This window comes from Plectropomus leopardus, chromosome 21 (assembly GCF_008729295.1).
Source record: "Plectropomus leopardus isolate mb chromosome 21, YSFRI_Pleo_2.0, whole genome shotgun sequence".
Taxonomy (NCBI): Eukaryota; Metazoa; Chordata; class Actinopteri; order Perciformes; family Serranidae; genus Plectropomus; species Plectropomus leopardus.
The window spans coordinates 20,046,196-20,068,427 of record NC_056483.1 but is presented as its reverse complement, the minus strand read 5'-3'; the positions used below and the strand labels follow the sequence as shown (position 1 = coordinate 20,068,427).

Here is a 22,232-nt window from a genome sequence, read left to right as displayed (position 1 = left end):
GCTTTGTCTGCCAACCTTATATACGGTACTGCACCACACTTAATGACTCGGAGCAAAGAGCAGGAAAAGGAACATCTGCATGCCACAGAGCGACGGTCATTCCTGCTCCTCAAATTCAGTTCCAGGAGTAAAAAGACATAAACAGATGGGAGCAATAAATGAGGTTCCACCATGCTATTCTCTCACTCTCTCTTGGCTACTCAAAGGATTTGGATGGATGGAGACTAACAAAAGAGACAGTCACATACAGAGACGGAATACTTTTGTTCCTGTCTACAAGCTCAGGGGGCTTATACAGTAAGTCCCAGATTTCTTTTGGGTCCACAAATAGAGACAAAATCAAATCCCTTCAGCTTCAGACGGTTCCCATTTAATAACGCAGGAGGAGCTGAATTCCTCTCTGACGGGTAAACGGCCATATGTGCCAGTGCGAGATGAGGAAAGCATAGCAGTGCGGCCTGTGCCGGCGTATATTCGCCCGGGCTTTAACATCTGTGTTCATATGGCCAACATTTTCATTCTGGACCAATAGCAATGTGGCTTCCTGAAAAGGCTAAAAAAAGGTCTAATAAGACTTGGCATTGGGATTTTTTTTTTCTCTGAAAAAGATCTCATTAGGTGTAATGGAGAAGAAGAGCCTCTGGGAATGAAATGAGTGGTGGGGCTAATTGGGAACACTCATGGGTGCTCCGACTCAAACAAGCTCAAAACCTGAGCGTGCTGAAATATGGCTGGTTTGAAGAGGGATGATGTATGACTTACAGCAATATTCTGGGCCAACTGGAGAGTTTTTTTTTTTTTTTTTTGGTAAATTAGAGTTTTTTATGTAACCCTTTTCAACCTGAGCAAATTGGTTTCATTTCTTTCAAAAACATAGGGAGAAGGCGATGAGCAACTAAACTATATATGGCTCAAAAAACTGCAAGAAATTATTTAAAAAGTTACAAGAAAATTACGTGAATAAAAGCAAAGAAAAAAGGGGGGAAAAAAGAAAAAAGAAAATGACCCGGAAAAAAAGTGCAGAAAATTAAAAAGGAAAATATATGTGTATTTTTTTCTGTAAAACAATTTTTAATATAAAATTATAATGATTATGAATATAGTTTTCTGGACATTTCCCTAATTTTAAGGTCATTTTCGTTGTAAACTTATACAAATTTCTTGCAATCTGTGAGGCATTTGTTGCCATTGCCTTTATTTCCTGTGATTTTGAGAGAAATAAAACCAATTTTTTAATGTTTCAAAGGGTTAATTAGGTTGTGAGAAGCATCTGAGCGCAGCACAAGAAAACCGATGTTGAATTAGGTAATAAAGTGTTAAAGGGAAGTCATTTTTGAGGGCCTCTCTGCTGTTTGATGGGTGTGGCGAACATGTTGTCATCATTTGTGGCTCAATAGAGATGCTGGGGTGAACGTAATTATTGTAACTTTTAAGTTTTTGGCACAAAAGCCCAATTTAAATCCCACTTGAGATCAAAATTGGCACCAGGGGAAGCTGTGACGAGGGGAAAAGTGATGAAAGACTGCAAGGGGAAAGGAAAGAGAAGAGAGAAGAGTGAAGGTTGAAAGGGGAAACAGGCCACTGACAGTGATGCCTTGCAAGATGTGAAGGACAGAAGCATGGGGTCTCCAGTGAAGAAGCGCGCAGACTAGATCAATTTCACAGACACGGGTTGATAACAGGGCCGGGGTAATGAGCAAGCCATGATTTATTAATGGCTGCTTGTTAGAAGCGGAGGAACGAGGCTGACGCTGCGCTAACAGAGCGGGGGTTACACGGGTCAGGGAGAGCCAACTTGCTGCCAGGACGCTTGGATATTGAAGCACGGTCCATCCCACACCACAGAGACCACAGTGAAAACAAACAGGCCCAGATAATCATTACTAGTGGGACTCCTTTTAGCCCAGAACGGCCGACAGCACAAGCTGACCTATATACATAAACCAATATCTAGAAATCCGCAAGTGTTGGATCGTGGGCAAACTCTCAGATGATAAACCTCGCTGTCAACAAACCCCGAAAGGCTGAATCACGCTTAACCCTTTGAAATCTGAGACGACATTGCTTTTCTTGCGCTGCATTCAGACAGCTTACATATGCATTTAAAGCATGGAAGCCTGAGCACACAGGTTTGATTTCTTTTAAAAATTGGCCAAAACAGAAATGAGCAACTTGGCAAGACCAAGAGTTTTAAAAAAAAAAAAGAGAAAAAGAGAAATTAAGTTAATAATATTTTTAACATGGGCAAAACTGTCCATAAAACAATATTCATAACAACAATTGATAACTATTTTGTGTATATATTTATGTATTTTTTTCTTTTTTTCCTTTTTTAAAAATTTTATTTATTTTTGCTAAATTTCAGGTAATTTTCTTGGAACTTTACCTGTAACTTCTTTCCACAGAAAGAAGTTAAAGAAGTGTAGGAAAGACATCAAGCCAATTTGCTTTGGGTTAACCCTTTGAAACCTGAATCAAAATGTCTTTTACTGGTTTCAGATGCCATTTACACTTATTTAAATCTTTGTGCCATGAACAATTATCTGATTTCCTCTGAAAACATGGAGGAAAAGGCATGACGCAACTTAGCAAGAAATGTGTCCCAGACTGCAATAAATAAGTCTAATTAAAAAAAAAAAAGCTAGGGGGAAAATGTCCATTCAACTATATTCATAATCATCATGATTATGCATTAAAATTATGTAAAAGAGTTATTATTGTTTCTTAAGCACTTCTTTCTGATTTTTTTTCATTTAGTTTTTTTCTAATTTTAGTTAATTTTATATATTTTTTACTTTACCTTTTTTGCTGTTTTTTAGGTAATTTTCTTGTACCCTTTTTAAAAATAATTTGTGCTATTTTGAGTCATTTCTTCTTGAATTGCTAATTGCCGTCTTTCCATATTTTTGAAAGAAATCAAGCCAACAGGTGATGTAATCACTGCACCCAAAGGTGTGAATTATGACTCCTAATCTAGCATCTGTGAGGATGTGCTGCATTTTGGGACTCTGCTGATGTAAACAGAACCAAGCTGCTGTCTGTTACTCATTCACCTTATTGTTATTTCTCCTATGAGAGTGCGTATTTGGACCAAAGCCCACCTATAGACAAACGACACCATACATTCTGCTGCCGCGCCGTAACTCATATCTGTAGGGACACACACACACACACACACAAACACTGAGTCATAAACATGCCAGGCGGGGTAAGAAATCACCCAGACTTCCCCGAATCTTTCCATAAAGCAACTGCAGGACTACGATGTGTCCTTGTCTCCCTGGAGTTTTTCCTGCTCCAGCGTAATCCAAAAATGTTTGACTCGTGTGTTTTTGGGGGTGTTCTCTACCTTCCTGTTGTGAGGCAAACTGATGACTCAAAGCCCCTTGCCTCACAACAGCCACTGTACACGGCTCCAGTCGTTTCGCAGGCTAATGAAACCAGAGAGGCAGAAAAAGAATTAGTCGTGCTCGGGCTTGTAATATCAGCCAGTTAAAGCCTGGTGTGCATGCAATTAGATCAACACACTGAAATCCACATTGATTGAGGCATGTATATATATATATATATACACTGTATATACTGTATATATGTGTGTGTGTGCGTGTAGGTGTGTGAGAACAAATGACAGGGAATGACAGTGTATTTTTGTGTGTTTGTACAAGTTTCAAGAGACAATTTTCCCATTATCCTTGAGCAGCAGTGGCAGCTGTGGGCGTAATCATTAGGTCTATCTGTTACTCAGTGTATTGTCTCTGTTTGCTGTATGACTCAGCTGTGCAGCAAGGCCACATGATATGTATTTGAGGCTAGCTAGTCCTTGTTGTGTGGGTGCAGTGGGGAGACATGCGGTTTATGAGGATGGGGGAGGAGGAGAGGGCGTTAGAGAAACGGCAAAGGGCTCAAAAGCTTTATCTCTCGCTGCTTGATTGGCTTATAATTGAGTTGCCAAGAAGTTGCATGCAGCAATCCGTACTCGGGGAGAAGTTTACCAAATACTTTCTTTTAAATCCATTTCTCCGCTTGCCTCTGACAGAAAGGGGGAAAAAATAGCTTCCCAACTGTGTGTGTGTGTTTGTGTGTGGGCCACTGACTGAATAACCGAGGCCTCTGGGGAATGAGTTTATTCGTTTTCCCTCACCAAAAACAACAACAAGAGAAATGCCGAGGGTGAGAAAGGAGGGAGCGCTCCGATGTGTTCCAAAGTCAAAGAGCAGCTGGTAGACATAGACAGAGGCTCGCGTCCTGGAAACAACCTCTGGAAATGCTTTATGGATCTCAGAGGATGGTATAGTTAGAAGAAAGATAGCCTGGAATCATTCTGGGGCCAACAAGTACATGCACAGCCTCGAGTCCCTGTTTTTTCTGCACGCAAAATCTGATTATAATGTCCTTTGTATAATAATGAGAGAAACATTTTTCTGAATGCATGCACATTGTAAAAGTTGATTTTACTTTTAAAAAATTGAGGAAACCCATTGCCTTTTTAAGTAAATATAACTATCAGTCTTCATTTATGTTTACTTCTTTTTAAGTTTAAGCAACTTTAGTAAATCAAGTTTACTGTGCTGTATATCTCTGCTGGAAACAAACCAGACAATAATATTTGTATTTTCTTAAACATGTTAACAAAACAGAACTCGCAGATCTCCAAACTTCATCACTGGCAAAATCTGTGTTATTACGATCAAGTTAAGTCAGACTAACTTGGTTTGCTGAAGTTGGAAACACTTACCAACAATGAAAGGCATATAATCACAGCAACCAAGCAGACAAGGATTTTTCTTTTTTTTTCATGTTTTCTCAGCTTACCCTTCGCCTACACTCCTGGATAAAAAATTACTTTAAAAAAAAAGCAAAGAATGGAGAAAATAAATGGAAAAAAATAAATAATGTGGCTCAAAGAATCAACATAATTTAGGAGATGTATTTTTTCAAAAGAACAAAGAACCTTCAAGTGGAAATCTAAGTTTCTCCAGTCTAATGGACAGTAAAATGTCCTTTAACCACCTCTTATGAGTAGGAGGTTGAACATGCTTCCACTTAAGAAGTATAAGTTTCCTTGCCAACAAGGTGGTGAAGGCGAGGACAGGCTGCATGCCTCTAGACAAATCTGGCTTTGGAGGAACTTAGAACAAGGCAGCAAAGGGGTACTTTCCTTTTTCAAGGCAATTGATTTCCAATAATATTTTAAGCATGATCAACTCGTCAGATTTTACAGTGCAGCTACTTAGCCCCGCTTTCTAGCCCCAGATGCAGCATTACTGCACCAGCTTTCAGCAATCTGTTCCCTAATTTCACCTGCAGGACTTGGGTAGCGGAAGCTTCTCTGGAATAGCTCCATTACCTGAAAGTGTAATTAATTCTCCCTTTCATGAAAATTGTATTACTCAAATGCTGCAGGACCTATGAGCTCCACTCACGACCCCCCCATTTATCACAATACCCACCTGACACAATCACAGTTTATTTTTAGCCCTGGACACCTCTTTGGTAGCGGTAAATTATGTATGTCCTCCGCCTGCACCGAACGTCTGTTTTCTTGACAAAGAGGGATGTATAGGTCGAACGACAGCGGTAATAAAATAAGAGATTGTCTGGTTTGTTGTGTGAGAAGTTGGCTCGGATATGTGCTGGTGCATGATTAAGCTGATTAAACTGCCCAGCTGTTAGAGGAAGAATCCAACAGTGAGGTTTAAAGATTTCCTTCCTCCTGATTCATCTTTAAGACTCTAACTCCAGGGTCATTCCCATCCTTACAACACACACATGACTAACGCTCTGAGTCATGATTATGAAACTAAGAAACAGTGATCAGGAAGGAAAAGAGGGCGACCTGAAGGTATGTCATGTCTGGAAGCCGCTCGATGATCCAATCCCAGGATATACAGCTGCAGATGACCGTTCAATGACGACGATTGACTCGACAGCTCGAAAGCTTTTTTTGTCTCCGGTGCAGACGCTGAAAATGACACTGATTACAGCTGAGCTTTTTTCTCTCTTGGTGTGCTTATGCAGCACCGTTTCATTTCATTACATCATGCCATCCCTCATGTTTCGATTTCTGGTCCTACTTTTGGGCTACTCCACTCGAGTGCGGGTTTATCTCGTCATTGATTTTCCAATTGAGAGCGAGGCCCGGGAGCAGCGAGGCACAGACGGCGTCCATTGTTTCCATTTGTACGACACGATGATGATCTCACCGGCAGCCGCACATGCCAGCCTCCGCTCCTCTGCTCTAGACTTCATCAGCTGAGAAGCTGCTGTTAATTATCAGTCCATATTCTAATTACTCATCACTCGGCGCGGCGGTAAGCCCTGGAACGGGGACAGAAGTGAAGAGAGAGACAATGGCAATGGAGGGGCATTTCTGCAACTCGTTGACCGTGGGTAATTGGAAGCACATTCGGATGAGGAGGAGAAGCAGGATATGGCAGAGCGCGCTAGTTTAGCGTCTGACGTTAGCCTCTTCACTCCGGGCTGCGGAAATGATGGAGCGGTCTTTTCATCAAGGAAGTGTGCAATTAGTGGTCAGACGGTGGAACTCAACCTGTTATCTTTGCTAAGTGGTCCATATTTCCATGTTTCATGTTCTCTCCCAACTTCCTTAAATGTTTTAAACTCCCGTTGTAAACTTGTGACAACCTTTACCCTGAGATTAGCATCACGTGCAGGAGATAAAATAAAGGAGCATTTTGTATAAAACACAGATAATCTTTTCGTGTTTAGTAAGCATTTCTCAAAAGTAAAGAAACTTACTATTTACTCTGCACTTTATAATTAAAGGGGCTCTATGCAAAACTCAGACTGTACAAGTTGTCTGCACACAGCTTTCAACATAGTGGCTAAGCTGGTGGTGGAACTGAAGAGTTGGCAATATGATTTTGCAATGACGCCATCTCGATATTTGCTGTAATTAGCATAAAAGCAGTGCAAAATGCAAAGTGCAGAGTGACATTGATGAGCTAGCCAGTAAGGTACAACACAAGGATGCACAATTTGTATCAGTATTGGGAAGGACGCACGTGGAGTGGGGATGTGGTGGCCTCTGCCAGAAAATTTTGACATTGAACCCTTTAAAACCTGAGCAACTTGGTAAGACTTTTTTCAAAAAGATAGGTGAGAAGCAATGAGCAACTGAACAAGACACAGCTTAACAATCAGGAGGAAATTAGTTAAAAAAAAGTTTTAAAAAAGTAACAAGAAAATTATGCTTATAAAAATAAGCAAAAAAGTTATAAAACAAAAACAAACAAGAAAATGACCCCCTAAAATAAAAATAAAAGATAAATGTATATTTTTTTCTAAACATAATTTTAAATATATGGTTATAATAATTATAGTTTTCTGAAGTTTCCTCTTTTTAAAAAAAAAAAAAAAAAAAATCAGGTCATTTTCTTTTTGCCTTTTACTTATTTCTTGCAATTTGCGGACCATTTCTTGCCAAGTTGCTCACTGCCTTTTCCCTCATGCTTTCAAAGGAAATCAAACCAATTTGCTGAGGTTTCAAGGGATAAATACCTTGTAAAAGGCATTACAACACATCACAAGAAAAGTGATAACGATCCAGGTTTCAGGGTGTTCATTTCCCAGATTCTGGTGATTTTCTATGTACAAATTTGTGTTATTTTCTCCTTCAATTTATGATGTAAATGTCTTAATTTTGTCAAAGTAAAAGTCCTCTCCTATTTTTTCTATTGGGGAAATAAATGCACTGGGAAATGTCAAATTTTACACCTATTCATACATCCACTAACATGCACAATGGGCTGGATCTCCTTATCATGACACACAGAGGTCATGTGACTTCATTCACTGCTCAGGATGTTTTTACTCCACTATATCTTTACATGGCAAATAGTGGTTTGCAGATATATTAATGCTCTGAATGTCAAATACAGAACCTTTAAACAATTTAGCCTATCAGTCATAGAGAGGCTGATAAACACATAAATAAAATAATGAAGTAAATAATGCATCCTGGCAAAAACATAATGGGAGGAGCCACTGCAGCTAAATTATATATATGGGGAGCAAAATCAACTCAAGCTCATAAGGATAAAAACCCTACTCTTGTGTATGAGATAACATGTACTGTACATTGCCATTATGAGATGCTCAATAAAGAGGCTTTCAGGTATTGACAGTTGGGTTCTCTCCAAGACAGAGTAAATTATTCATGTGTGTGTGTGTGTGTGTGTGTGTTTATGCGATCAATGGCAGCTGCCTGACAGAGATCCAGTCTTTGGCTTTATTGCATCATTCAGATGCTGTGGTGACTCTCCCTGGCCATCAGGTCCATTCACTGACAAATTCGACAAAACTGTTCCGCACTAAGTCAGCTTCTTCGCAATTTCGCCTGTCATGGCCCCCAAGGAACCGTCAGCTTTCAGGCCGTGACGCACCAAAATCATATACCTTCCCCTCAGAGACATATGTGTTGCACCGATGCAGTGTTATATGACGTTCAGGTGTTTCTTTGCGAAGCCAGTTCATAAAGCAAGGATCAGGCAATAAGCTGGGTAGTCTGGGGGTGTACCCTCATTTAATTTTTTTGCTGCAACCTGCTGCAGAGACCCCGCTGTTCATCCTCTTAAGCTTCAAAGACAGTCATGGCTCACACGGGCGGATAATATGCAGAAATCTCCCTCTACCTTGATGGAGATCTGCAGACCTGAATTTTCATGCGGAACGAGCAGAAAAGAGGAGTGAAAAGGCGCAGATCTGAAAGGAGCGAGGGGAAAAAATGAAACGAAAGACTGTTTTGAAGGATTATTGCCTCTTTCTTTACTCCCACCTCAAGCCGCAAAACCCCCCTCAAAGGACATCTGTCCATCTCTGAGTACACCAAAGGGGCTGATTAATGGCCTGGCTAACCCGGCACTCAATGCTGAACCACACCACACCAATCTAATTACCCAGAGAAGAGCACACAGACTCTAGCATCTTGCCCTCCTCCTCTCCATGCATTAGAATGAGGCAGCATTAAAATGGATGACAAATCTGGATTATGTTCAGCAAAAAAAAAAAAGAAGAAGGAAAGCAGAGCGAAGGAAAATGCCCAGGAATCAAAAGGCCGCCTGTCATGAATAATAAAAACTGTCTGCCTCAAAACTGCAGTCGGGGAATGATAATGAAATAAATAATGAATTGATTACCATGCATCTGACGGCGCACTGAGATGATTTGTACGTGCCGCGAGGGGGCCCGAGCTTGTTGCGGCACCATGGACAGGCTTAATGAAAGAGGAATGAGGAATTTCACTCTTTTAATACCACTTGTGATAATTGGGCTCCGGCTCAGAGTGCTCAGCACAAGTGCATCGCACTCCTCCGAAAACATAAATTATGTGGCAACCACAGACTTGGCTCTTTGGCTGCGTTTGAAATTAGAAATTAGAGGAGCCCCATTCAGTGTTTTGATCTAATTAGTATTGGGAAATCAGCATGCCCATTAGAGCACATCCCCTTCAAACTCCAGATTTTTACTGCCAAATCGAATCCTCAATATGATCAATAGTATAGCAGAGACGGTCCAGAGTGGCAACAAATCATTGTGATCACTTGTAATTTCCGCTGACAAAAAGGCAAACTGGGCTTGAGAAGCCTTCAAGTCCACACTGTTACCCTTAATACACATATCTGACTAAGAACAATGGCCTTTCCTTTCAGAGAGAAAAATGCTTTAATACGACAGACTGTCCAACTGCTAGAGGAAGTGGTTACGGAGGCCATGTTTCTTCCTGATCCACTCAGATGCACGCTGAGTGCCTCTGCAGGACAATATGTGCCCAGCTATACACATCCCCCCAACCTCTCACACACAAAGCCAAGAACGCAAACACACACACACACACACACACACACACACACACACAAGCATGGGAGAATGCACTCAAGCCTGCACACATACATGTTTAAACACTGATTAAATTAGTCTGAAGGAGCAACAGGGGCCCTCAGGACAATATTTTCATTGCAATAATAAAGGAAAAGCTTGCTTATGGCCCTCCCATAGCAAATATTTGGCTTTGGGTCAGCTCTATTATTCATCCCCTGAGGACTATGTGGGGGCCAAACTTTTCAGCAATGAGGTAAAACACTTTAGAAAAAAAACTGTAGAAAAAGAAAAACAGTCACGGCATTTACAAGGCCTGGAGGCTTTCTGTTAATAAATCAAACATACTCCAGATGCATCCAGGTAGTGCGGTTGTGTCACAGGGGGGTTTGTGCAGTGAGTGGACATGGGATATGTGACTTATCCCCGTCTGCGGATGGAAGAACTAAACCCTTAATCTTTCCACATAAAGTTCCCTCGGCGGGTGATGATCGCTGCGTGCAGATAAGCCGACAGACAGAAAAATATGACAGTGCCGGTTTGTGTGTTTCAGTGTGTGTGTGCGTACTCGTGAGGACAATGTTTTTTAACCAAAAGAGTGAGGACATTTTGGAATGTGAAGACATTTTGGTTGGTCCTCACTTCTTCAAAGGCCTGTTTGAGGATCGAAACTTGAGTTAGGGTTTGGCATTTAGCTGTGATGTTTAAGGTTACGTAAAGTTAAAATTGCAGCATTCTGGGAGGATGCTATGAGGCCATGGGCACACCGGTTAAAAAGTTTTTCAGTTGTTTAGATTTTCTTTTGTCTGTAAAAAGTAATAAAAAACTGGGGGGTGGAGGTACTCAACTTGCTTTTTTTAGGGGCCACTTTTGCACAATGATAGGAAGCCAGGGGCCAGTTGCAGCAGCCCCATACATGTGTCTAAGATTTTAGCACATTTCTAGGATTTTAGGACATTTCTAAGATTTTGGAAGATTTCTCAGATTTAAGAACATTTTGAGGATTTTAGGATGTTTTGAGGATTTTAGGACATTCAGGGCTTAGCTTGGATTTCTGTTAAGGGGGGTAAGGGGTCCTCCAATGACCCTTTTTTTTTTCGATAAACAAGCTTAACTTTGATGCTGCTTTGTGCACTTTATCACCTTGAAAGCAAAAACAATTCCCAGTGTGAATAACTTCATATTTATTGTGGAATAGAAAATGTTGGGGGGGGGGGGGGGCTTGCACCAGATTTGGTCCTCATAAGTTGAGTATCACTGGGCTAAGGAATGCATTTTTTCAATAACAGTCCTCACAAAGATACAAGTACAGGTATGTGAATGTGTGTATGTGTGTATGACTGTGTGTGTGTGTGTGTGTGTGTGTGTGTGTGTGTGTGTGTGTGTATGTGTGTGTATGCGTGTGAGTGCGTGTGAGTGCATGTGAGTGCGTGTGAGGCTGGGCAGGATGCCTGGACTAAATCCCAGCATCCCTGGGGGCAGCCACTGTTATCAAAGAAAGGGGAAGTTATCAGGTAGGACAGGAAGACAGAGGCAGAGAAAAGACACAGACGGATAGGTAGACAGTGACAGAGAGAGTGGACACAGGCAATTTTTGTGAGGCGTGGACTCAACCACCCCGGAGGTCCATCAGGACGGCTGACATTCATCATCGAAATTGTTGGGTCTCGTCAGAGTGTTATGGAGACGCCACACCTCCAGAGACTGAAGGACAAACGCGGAACACTCCTACTGTGTTCAAGCAGGCAGTAGTCACTTCTAATGCTGCATACACCCTCAGACTGTGACTCACCTCCAAAAACACACTGCAGCAGGGACTTGGCAAATTGCTCCATACTACAATGGTTTACTTTTCAGATATTCTCCAGCTCTCCTCTGTAATTTAAACTACCTTTGATGAAATTTCCTGTGATATTTGAATCTAATGACTCTCCTAAAAACCATATTGTGTTATATGAGAAATAATGTGGTACCTGTATCCACTCTTTGTTTGAGTCCTCTGCTGGCGTCCATGCATTTTCGTAGTAGTTGAGTCTGGAGCGCTCTGGGGACCAGCTGGGGTTGTACTGGGATGACGCCATGATTTGGTCCGATGTTATCTCTCCTGACTCCATCCCCAAAGGGTCGCTACAGTCAAAGTCTGACAAGAATGAAAAAAGAGAGTAAAAGATGTTAAGTTGAATCCCGAGCATTGAGATAGTGTACCCGGCGTGTGCTTTCAGCGTCCCCGGAATCAGAGCTCGTCTCTGGGGAGGAGGACACCACGCGACAGGCACTCAGCGCTGCTGGCCGGAAAAGAACGACACATCAGCAACGCCTCAGTAAGTCCTTTCTGTTTCTCCCTCTTTAGTTTCTAATGGAAGCTGGATGGAAGTGTTTTGTGTTAAGACGTAAAAATGTCTTCATAAAACATTCAGCGTGGGCTAAGATTAAGCCAGTATTAGGCATTAAAGTGGCTTTCACTGCAGTTGTTTCTTCCACTGACTGGATCTTTTTCCATCACCTCTCTGTGGGCAGTTTATCTTTTTTTGCACAACGGGACTATTTTCCCTAAGCTGGTCTCTTGGGGGAGTTTAGGTGTGTTTAGTATCTGTACTTTGAAGCCGTATATCACACTCAATGGTCCAAACGCTCATGGTAGGAGGTGGTTTCCTTTGTTTGTGTTGACATGGGGCAGCCGTTTTGAGGCATCCGCGACTAAAGAGTCAGCTCAGGCAGCTTGGGATCGACCTTTCTAACCCCCTGTGGGTCAGACATGCTGACACCGCTGTGGACAGAGCTGCGGCAACGGTCGGAACGAACAACGTGACCTTTTGATCTGGGCTGGAGTCGTATAACGTCACCACAACAACACAGAGGCATGTAAAGGCACACTTTCACACATTCATGGAGACCATAATTCTTCTCATTGTTTACTTGCTTTTTCGTGTGATGGCGAAGTTGGTCATAAGGCACCCCGACAGTCAGTGTGTTAACACAATGTTACAAAAAAGTCAAATTATTGTGACTGTCCAACTAAAACTGGACTTCTAAAATGCTTATAAACATGTTAGTCCGACTGAAATTGTACTAAATTGAATTTCTCAAAATTGGAATAACATCCCTAGATAATGAGGTTGGGGGTCGATTTTACTCTTTCATGTAGACACCTCAACCGGACATGAACTGGCCTAGGCGTTCTACACATGCTCCATAGTCCCTATGCTGGGCTTTGACCCGAAAGTGGTACCCCCAGGTTTCTAAAAGTTAAATTCAAGACTTTTAAGACCTTTTTAACACCACCTAGAATTAAATTTAATGCCAACTTCAAGGCCAAACTGGCAAACGTCCGAAGGATATAATGTAAAATCGGTGTAGATCTTTAGCCCATGAAATAATTATTTACCAAATAACTGAATTTAATAAAACATGTTATCAATACTCACATTCATATGTGATTTATGTAGTCATGAGCTTGTGTGTGCATGGACACACACACTCAGAGGGCACAGGACAAGGAGCAGCGTGGAAGTGCTATGTGGCTGCTGCCTATGAGCTAACACAGATGGTCTACCCATCTGCCACACAGCTAACACACCTCAGTCACTGGGTCAGCATGTGCGTTTGTGCTTTACAGTGTCAGTTGCATATGTGCGCGCTCGCCCTCATCAGTGTGTCGGAGTGTCAGCGTGACGCTGAGAACACCGTCTCGCACCTCTCCATCCTCACTGTCGGCGCTCTTTGAGAAGACTGCCTGTACTTGTCAAACTTTTGTACCCTAACCCACATCATGGAGATAACTGGATCATGATCAACAAAAACACAACGAGGCGTTTGTTTGCCGCTGAGGTTGCTATCAGATCATGTGGGTTACCGACCAAAGCAGGGCTGATAGCCGAGGAGATAGCGAGGCTGGTTGGAGGGTGAGCGGAGAGGAGAGAAACGGGGTTAGAACAAAAAGACAAGGCCTCCTTTCATCACCTTATCACCTCTCATCAGCAGCTTTCAGTTCGAGTGTACCCTTCCCCTCGCCATGCGGAGGCGAGAAAATCCACCGTGTATTATGCATAAGGGGATTATAAATGATTCAAGCGGTACAAGTCTGGAAGAGTGCAGACTAAGTTTGGAGATTTTTTTTTACCCTCTATCTTGTCTTGGTTGGTGATGTAAGACCTAGCAACACATGTACATGAAGGTATTTACTGATCGCGGGTCAGATATTTCACCATGCCTCTTAATGTTGAAAGTGAAAAGTTGATTTGCGTAATCTGATCTTGGATGTGTGATTAAAGCATCTCAAGTAACTCGGCGTAAACTGAGGAGAAATGACATCAGCAGTCAGCGCTGTGCTCGTTACTGTGAGGCGGGGTCGTTTGTTGTGTGTGTGTGAGTGTGTGTACTCAGCGCCTGTCTCCCCTCTGGGCAAGACGAAATCCTTTTTTGGAGACGATTAGTAGATTTGCTGAATGTCATCCATCTCCATTGCTATTCAAAGACCGGCTGTGTGTGTTTGGGGTGGTCTCGCCTTTGGACAGATTTATGACTCCTACCAGTGCTCGTCTTCCTTAATGAAATGTTTAGCTGCAGCGTTTTGCAAAATGGGGTCACGGGGTCGAGCCCTGCGATGACGATGCTGCGTGTAAAAGCCCTATGGGTGTGTGTCCGGGGTGGTTACTGGTGGGGAAGCTGCCTTTTGGAAGCCGTCTGGACTCACAGTGTATAAACGTGGGTCTTGTAAACCACGGGAGGCCGACTTGTATGCTGTAACACATTACCCAAATAAAGAAGCGGGAGGTGTTTATTTAATAACTCTGAAGCTCTGTTAAACGTGTGGGAATTTGTCATAATAGGACCACGTGTGGTTTCAGTTGCAGACAACATCTGCTTCTTACTCTTAGTAATCCTCCACTAGGGGTTACTTTATTGCCCTCTAATTCTTTTGCACTACCCAGTTTCACTTCATCCAATCCAGACTTTCTTCCACTGAACATCTTTTCTCTCCGTCTTCTCTTTTTATTTCTACCTCAATATACAGATTTTTTTGACTTCCTCACTTACATCCCTATCTGTGGGATTGTCCAGTCTGTTCTCATTCCAAAATTATGAAATTCTTCCACTTTGTCAGTGTTTTCAGTGTAAGCGCTCCACAGCAAAAGCCACCTTTTACAACTGCATGGTGCACTGCTGGATGGCGTCAGCTGAGAATGCAGCTAGACAAAGTCGGTTGCGTGTGCATGATACACGGCAGCTTGGCATCAGGTTGAAGTGCTGTCGATTACATCATATAAGGACCACAAGGGTGTCTATAGGGTAGGTGGGAGGGGTGTTGAATGGATCAGACAAAACCCAGACTTTCATGCAGAAGTGGTTGTCATGTGCTTTTGTTGCCTGAACATAACCACGTTCAGCGTAATCCCGCCATGTGTTTGTTCTGACATCACGATAGCTGCAACCTGAACTTAAAAAGCAGACGCAATGGGATACATAGAGCATAATATGTAGAAAGTCTACTGCAAAGAGGCAACATGTGATGATTTGGGATGAGAACAAATTGGACTGTCAGTGATTTTACGCCAGCTCACCCTCTGGAACAGTCCTTTCGATGACAGTGAAGTTGGCTGAAAAGCCTTCCTTTGCGATGGCGCTGTCAGTGTTGATTGTCAGTGCCAGGATGCCCGTGTAGGAGATGATCCTGCCTGGAGTGTTCTGCCCACAGTACCTCCCAACATAAGGACCGACTGGAGAGAGATAAAGAAAGAGGAGAAAAGCATTGTTACTCAGGTTAGACTTGGGTTAACTCAATATTTGTTTGTCTGCCACAGCCATGTCACACAAAGGTTTAAAGCCCTTCCCCCCGTGGAGGTGTGAAAACTCGTGTGTCAGTGAGGTATGACACTGGCTGCATTTTACCCAACGCCATAAAAAGGCTTGAGAAAAGAACATTCCTGCTTGCCTGTCGGAAACAAAAAAGCAAAGCAAGCGAGTGACTTGTGGTGTGGGCATGTCTCACGGTCTCTGTCTATTTGCTGGCTGTAAATTCGGGTGGATTTTTTTTAGACTTGAGACGGACACAGCCGTGGCCGAGTGAGTTTTGCAAAGGAGACTGGGTACAAACAATGGAGGAGCATTAAAAGACAGAGAGAGAGTAATAAAAGTGCAAGAGGGACATGTTCCATTGAGCACTCTGAGAGGAATGAGGGAGCAGGGGGAACTGGAGGTGGAGGGCATAGGAACGTTAGGGGGAGATGGAGTGGTGGAGAAACATGTGAAAAAGAGCGATGAGGAACAAGGGGAGAGAGCAGGAGAGCACAGTGACCTGGCCCTCTGATGTGTGCTATGATCCATGCACAGTTGTGGATGTGCGTTCCCGTTGGCGCGCAGGTACCCGCAGCTTATCTGCGATTAGTAATGCTGTGATCAACGGTGAGTGACAGTTCTGCCTCCCTGTGGCCTCCTGTCATCCAAAACATGCCACTTTCAACACACATGAAAGGCAAAGGCCAGACCCCTCGGACATGCGGGGTAGGGGCGTGATGGCTCTGATTAATTTTGGTGTGCGCACGTGAGAATCTATGTGCGCTTTTAAATCCACTAAGGCCTATGCTGAACATAAAAATGCCATCTCCCGGATTATCTGCATGACTCCCCAGCGCTATGAAATTTTAAAGAGCCTCGCTATGAAGTCTGCTTCCTGCCGTTCCTCTGGGGAAGAGGGGCGAGGGAGTGGAGGTCATTCTTGCGCAGCACCTGTCCGGCGAGGTGTGTTCTTGGAGGTGGAGGGGATAGGGAGGCGTGATTACCCCAGTGCTTCATGCAAGCCTGCATTCGCACAGGCATCTCCCGTCTCTGCACACCCCAACGCCTAGCAGGCCCCCAGCCTTCTGCGCTAATGCACTATCGATCCAGCAGGCACCACAGGAGCCACCTGGCAAAAGCCGACACACTGTTTTCCTCCCATGGCTTATTTTTATACAAGGCTGTCTGTCACATATAACAACACTTGAAGAGGGGTGTGAAGCCGTGTCAGTCCAAAGTGGTGGTGTCTAGTTTCTTTCCTGAATTGAATCACTGTAGGACAAAAGATTCTGGCAAATCTTATACTGCTTGGATTGTGTCATATTTTCAGCTGAAAAAAACTGAGAAATCTCTGAATTTTAATAAGAAAAGGAAGGAAGCTGCACAGGAAATGTTTCTATTCCAGACCCCTTAGGTACCTTTTTGTAAAAATATGTATTAAAAGGTGATAATAATGTGACATATTCTCCCCGAAACCTTTACAGGTCTTAATCAACACTAATCTTGAAAATTAAACATGTTCCACCTCGAGGAGAGAACTTGCAAGTGAGTCATGGAAATACTTTGTAGAATCAAAGGTCGACTGCACATTGGTTCAAATCAAGGGAGATGTGAGCTCAGAGAATATTGGACTTCAAGTAAACTCCTTTGAAAAGGTCCCGCGATTTACACTTCAACCTTATCACTTGGAGCGCCCCGGCGAGAGAATACTGATGCGCGCCAGGCCGAATGCTACCAGATAAAATTCTTTCAATTTTCAGCCACTGATGGGTGAGAAAAGCTTTCATCTTGTCTGCACCCGGCGCTGGAATAGCCAGGAGTAAAAACTGCAAACTTCAAGAGGTGATTTCGCTCACTGAGTTCAAAGGCTTATCTCGGGCCATGGAGTCATTGCTTTGAACAGTGCGCCCCCTCTCACTCCGTCTCTCACCTGCTGATTTTTTAGATGGATTTGAGAATGCTATTTTCTGGCAATATTTTATTGTGTCTGAATCTACGTGAGCGACCAGGGCCTTTGCGCAACCCTGCGACCAGGAGATGTTGGCTCTTATTGGGAACCAAGCTGGTTCAATTTCTCTCTTGTGGGAAACACAAGGAAACCTTGAAAGGAAATTCCTTTCAGAGTCATTTCCTGCAACATTGACTTGTGTTTTCTATGTGTCAGAGAACTTAAATATCACAGCCTAGATTAGACCTTCAACTCCCAAATGTACACCCACGGACAAATCATTGCAGCCCGCATAAAAAGGAAGGGCAGGAGTAATCAGGAAGTGGTTGGCGTTGAGCGATGACGAAGCGTTACGCTCATGACGACAGACTCTTGGAGCCTTGCCAAGCCTGGTTAAGGCAGTTAGCCCACTGGCCCAGATAATGCCATCACTTTGTGTAAAGCTGCTCATTTCCTCTGAAAAAGAAGCAGTGAGGAGTGAAGTTTAAACCCACCTCTCCCCCTAACCAGTTTTTCCCTTTTCCTCTACAAGATAGCAGGTTTCTAAGCAGTGGTATAATACACATTTCAACGATTACTTTTTTGTAGGCGTGATAGTGTCTCACAGTTTAAGAAATGAGTCACACAATACTTAAGAGACCTCTTGAAGAAAATCTTGTTTTTTCTCACTTTAAATTACAGGTCTACAACGGATTATGCACAGCTCAGTGTTAAAAGGGACCTAAAATGCTTTCACATGTCTTATATATAATGTAACAATGAGGGATGCTCATATTAAACATGGCCAAAGTTTCAAATAATAAGTTAAACGTATGGAAAAGTTATCTCTGGAAGCAAAAAACTCTGAATACTCAGCTTCTAAATGTTTTTTCTACTCTGGCTACAGTAGCAGTGATGTCATAATGCTCTGGATTTCTTTATATCATCAGCTGCTCCAGGCAGACTACTGCAAATGTTTACATTACTTAGCCTGCTGAAAACCTGGAAACGCTAACCAATCAGGGCCGACTGGGCTTCTTACAGATGGCACTTAAAGAGACAGGCACTAAACGATGCCCTCTCAGTCAGAGAGTGAATATACGCATTTCAGCACAGACAGTATGAAGAAAATAAAGTTTTTTGAACATTAAGGCAAGTTAACATGTTCTAGTAGAGTATGAAAAAAGTATGAACCTAAAAATAATGCATAACAGAATAGGTTCTCTTTAACCAGCACTGCTTGCTCACCTCCAGGGAAGCCATCCCAGATCTCCAGTCTGTCATAGCGGCAGAAAACACCAGTCGGGGGCGTCGGGTCAGGTTCCAACTCGAAGCTCTCGAACTCCAAAATGATCTCGGACATCTTGGGGGCAAAGATCATGAAAGTGCAATCCAGGTTGTTGGGGTATTTCTCTGGGAAACCGGGTGACTTTATGATACCACTGTTGGAGGTGAAGTTCCTGGAGCATTCGGGACCTGGAGGGAGGAAATGAGATGGGAAGTGAGAAGATGAGACGAAACGGGGACAAAGGAAGGGGCGGGTATGACTCTTTTGAAAGACTGTTGTTTAAGTGATCTGTATCGGTTGGCTTTGTGTGGTGGGTATTGAAAGGCTCTGCCTCTCAGCTGGTCTATTGAGTGGAGGACGGTTTACAGCCTGGAGACGAGAGACCACCTTGATAGTTCTACTCACAAGAAGCTACATCTGGACCTCTCAACTCTCATCTATGTGGCTCTGTGCCTTTTTTACAATCCCTCATGGGCACAAACATAGCATTTCTTCATCTTTGTGTCTGTGTTAAATCTGTAACTCCTTGAACATCTGGATTGTGAGCATAAACATCAGTGAAAGGCCTCAATCACCAGAATCAGGGAGCGATGAATAAACAGCTTGAGTCACTGTGCAGAAACCTGTCTCCTCTTCTCTCACACACACTCATCAGGAGACGTCTGTGAGACATATGAGAGGTGCTCAGGCAAAATTACAGCGTCAGTGATGGAAGACGAGGGCAATGACTGCACATACATCAACACACACGCACACACACTTAAACACACAGTTTTACACAAGAGAAAGTCAAAATATTTATTCACAGCTCCCTGGAGAGCTGCCTTTCAGCTGATGAGGAGCATTAACACATTTCCCCTGTTAGCCACTTCTCAGAGCATCATGAGTACCAGATTATGATTTAAGAATGACTGACGTGATAAAAAAAAATGTTGCTAACAGCTGCAGGATTTTTTTTTTTTTGATAGAAAGAGACATTAAGACATGTTCGCTATGTGTGCTCAAGCTCTGGGCCAGATTTTTGCCAAGCCCAACTCCACACAAACATACAACTCGGAGGAAAAAAAAGATAACTACTGTCATCCAGGGCAATTATTTGGAGCCATTAGTGGCAGAAATGTGCACAGGATAATGTCATTTTCATGCTAGTCTGACAGGCGGCATGATGGGCGCAGATGGGGCCGATCGAAACCAAAATTGCAGGGAGTTATCGCTAGATAGAGCCTCCGTGCTACAGTCATTGTAGCTTAAATAAATGTGGCAAACTGCTTTTTTTCCCCACTGTCACTCAAGCTTCTCGCTGGGCCCCTAATTCAAGACCATCAGGCCCACTTCAGCCTGTCCACCAATGGAGTGAGTGAAGGGAGCGAGAGCCATGTGGATTCTCTCTCTCCCCAAAAGTTGAAAGCGAGTGGCGTTTTGACTCTAAAGAGAGCTGACATTTAATGCTGCCGCTAAAGAGTGGCTTTCGAGAACAGTGGGCGCCATTAATTTCACAGCTTCCCCTCATATTTACCCCCAGAAAAAAGATTTTGTCGAGAGAGAGAAAGCGTACGCCGAGATGAGAGGGCTGCTGGATGCTGCAGTTCTGCACTTTACTTTGCCATATTTGGGAGAAATGTAAGGCAGTTTTGGGGGGAAAAACAACAAATGGCGCCCATGAGTCCTCGAGACAGCTGCGGTATACAAAGTGCAATTCGGGTCAGTGTGTTGAATTTCCTGTGGATATTGGCTTAGAACGCCACTCTCCACCCATTTCGTCAGCTTCCACCATGACCCTTATCTCAGCTCAGCAGTTGACCAGAACACATTTGGTCTTTGGGAATGGTTCACTCTGAAAACCTGTCAAAATCCAGGCAATGGAGTGGCACTGAAAAGAATATAATGCCTAGACTGATGCATGATGTTCCATATTTCTGAAGCATTAGAGGAACAGTGTGTAAGATTTAATGGTGGATTGGCGTATAGTGGTGAGGGTTGCAGACTGCAACCAGCTGAAACTTCTCCCAGTTTTGATTACGTCAGTGTTCATTGTTCAGGAGGTATTTTTTTCCAGCAGCTGAATTACCGCAGTGTTCTCTTCCACTCCAAAACAAATGGACTGGTGATGTAAATAAGTACAAAAACTGAAAAAAGCTGCCTAAGATTACAAATAATTGTTTTTCCGATGCTGTTTGGCATGTTGAAGACACACCATTAGCCCAGCACCTGCTAACGTGGGCTTACCCTTTATCTCTGATAACTCAAGATCCAGACATTCATTAGGTTTTAACCATGAGCCAAATTATTCGCAGAGGTCTCACAGCACGTGATTTAAAACAGTACAAACACTAAATAAAGCAATGTAATGTTAAAAAAAAGGTGTTTCTCCAAAGTTGTTTGACATGTTGCAGAAGGGCTGTTTGCCCAGCAATTACTACAAGGGCCACTCTATTTCTGATCAGGAGGTTTTAACTGGGAGGCGAATTATGTGCAGAGGTCTCGTCCTCTCCAAAACAAACGCATCTGGTAGTTTTAACCTCGTAAAAACACTAAATGAAGCTGTTTCAAGTTACAAATCAGTGTTTCTCTGATGCTGTTTGGAATGTCAGAGACAGGCTGTTAGCCCACCAGGTGCTAATAAGTGCTCCCCTTTTTTCACTGATAAATTAAGATCTAAATGTTCAGGAGGTTTTCACCTGGGGCCAAATTATTCGCAGAGGTCTCTTTCTCTCGAAAACAAATAGACCAGGTGATTAAAACTGCTAAAATGCTCAATAAAGCAGTTCCATGTTAAAAAAATAGTGTTTTTCCAGTGTTTTTGTAAAATGTATAGTAAGGATTAAATACATGTAATGGTATTCATTCCCCGTTTATATATATCTGACCATCACCATTCAGCCTTCCTGTTTCCGTGCCCTTCCTGAAATACCATGACTGAGGCCTCGCCAAGGACAAACTCCCCTGTTGTCAGCTTTTGTGTGCCTGGCTGCGTTTCTACCCCCTCAAGAAAAAAAGGACAGAGTGAAGACATCACAAACAAAATAGAGTGGCGAGAGAAGACAGAGCGCTCCGGTCGGTCCCACCGGCGAGATAATCATCCAACAGATCTCTTTTATCTAGCGCCTCCACATGGGAGGGCTTCCGTCGCCAGCTCCCCTTCCCGCTACACCCAGGATGCTTTGTGCTGATGTTGTGCATGAGAGGCATCCAGTGATAGCGGGCATGCTTTTCTTCTGTGGCGGCGTACGGCGTGTGTGCATGCATCTGTGTTGACAAGGAGCTTCGGGAGACAAATATATCCCGTTGTCAGCCACATGCTAACTCACTGCCCCCTTTTCTCACTCTCTGCCTGTCGCTTGTTCTATCGCTGCAGATTTATCGCCTCAATAGGGAAGGGGATGGAGAAGGAAAGAGCGTGTAAAT

At 43.1% G+C, this 22,232-nt stretch overlaps 1 protein-coding gene across 2 annotated transcripts in view; it reads right to left on the bottom strand.

Moving 5' to 3' along the window:
- Positions 1 to 22,232, bottom strand: part of nrp1a (neuropilin 1a) — a 79,239-nt gene that overhangs the window by 23,419 nt on the left and 33,588 nt on the right. For both annotated transcript variants that reach the window (XM_042510845.1, XM_042510846.1), the window contains exons 5-7: positions 18,788 to 19,015; positions 15,399 to 15,554; positions 11,811 to 11,977 (exon numbers count right to left, since the gene is read on the bottom strand). In XM_042510845.1, the coding sequence (XP_042366779.1) occupies positions 11,811 to 11,977; positions 15,399 to 15,554; positions 18,788 to 19,015 (551 nt within the window). The remainder of the gene's footprint in view (positions 1 to 11,810; positions 11,978 to 15,398; positions 15,555 to 18,787; positions 19,016 to 22,232) is intronic.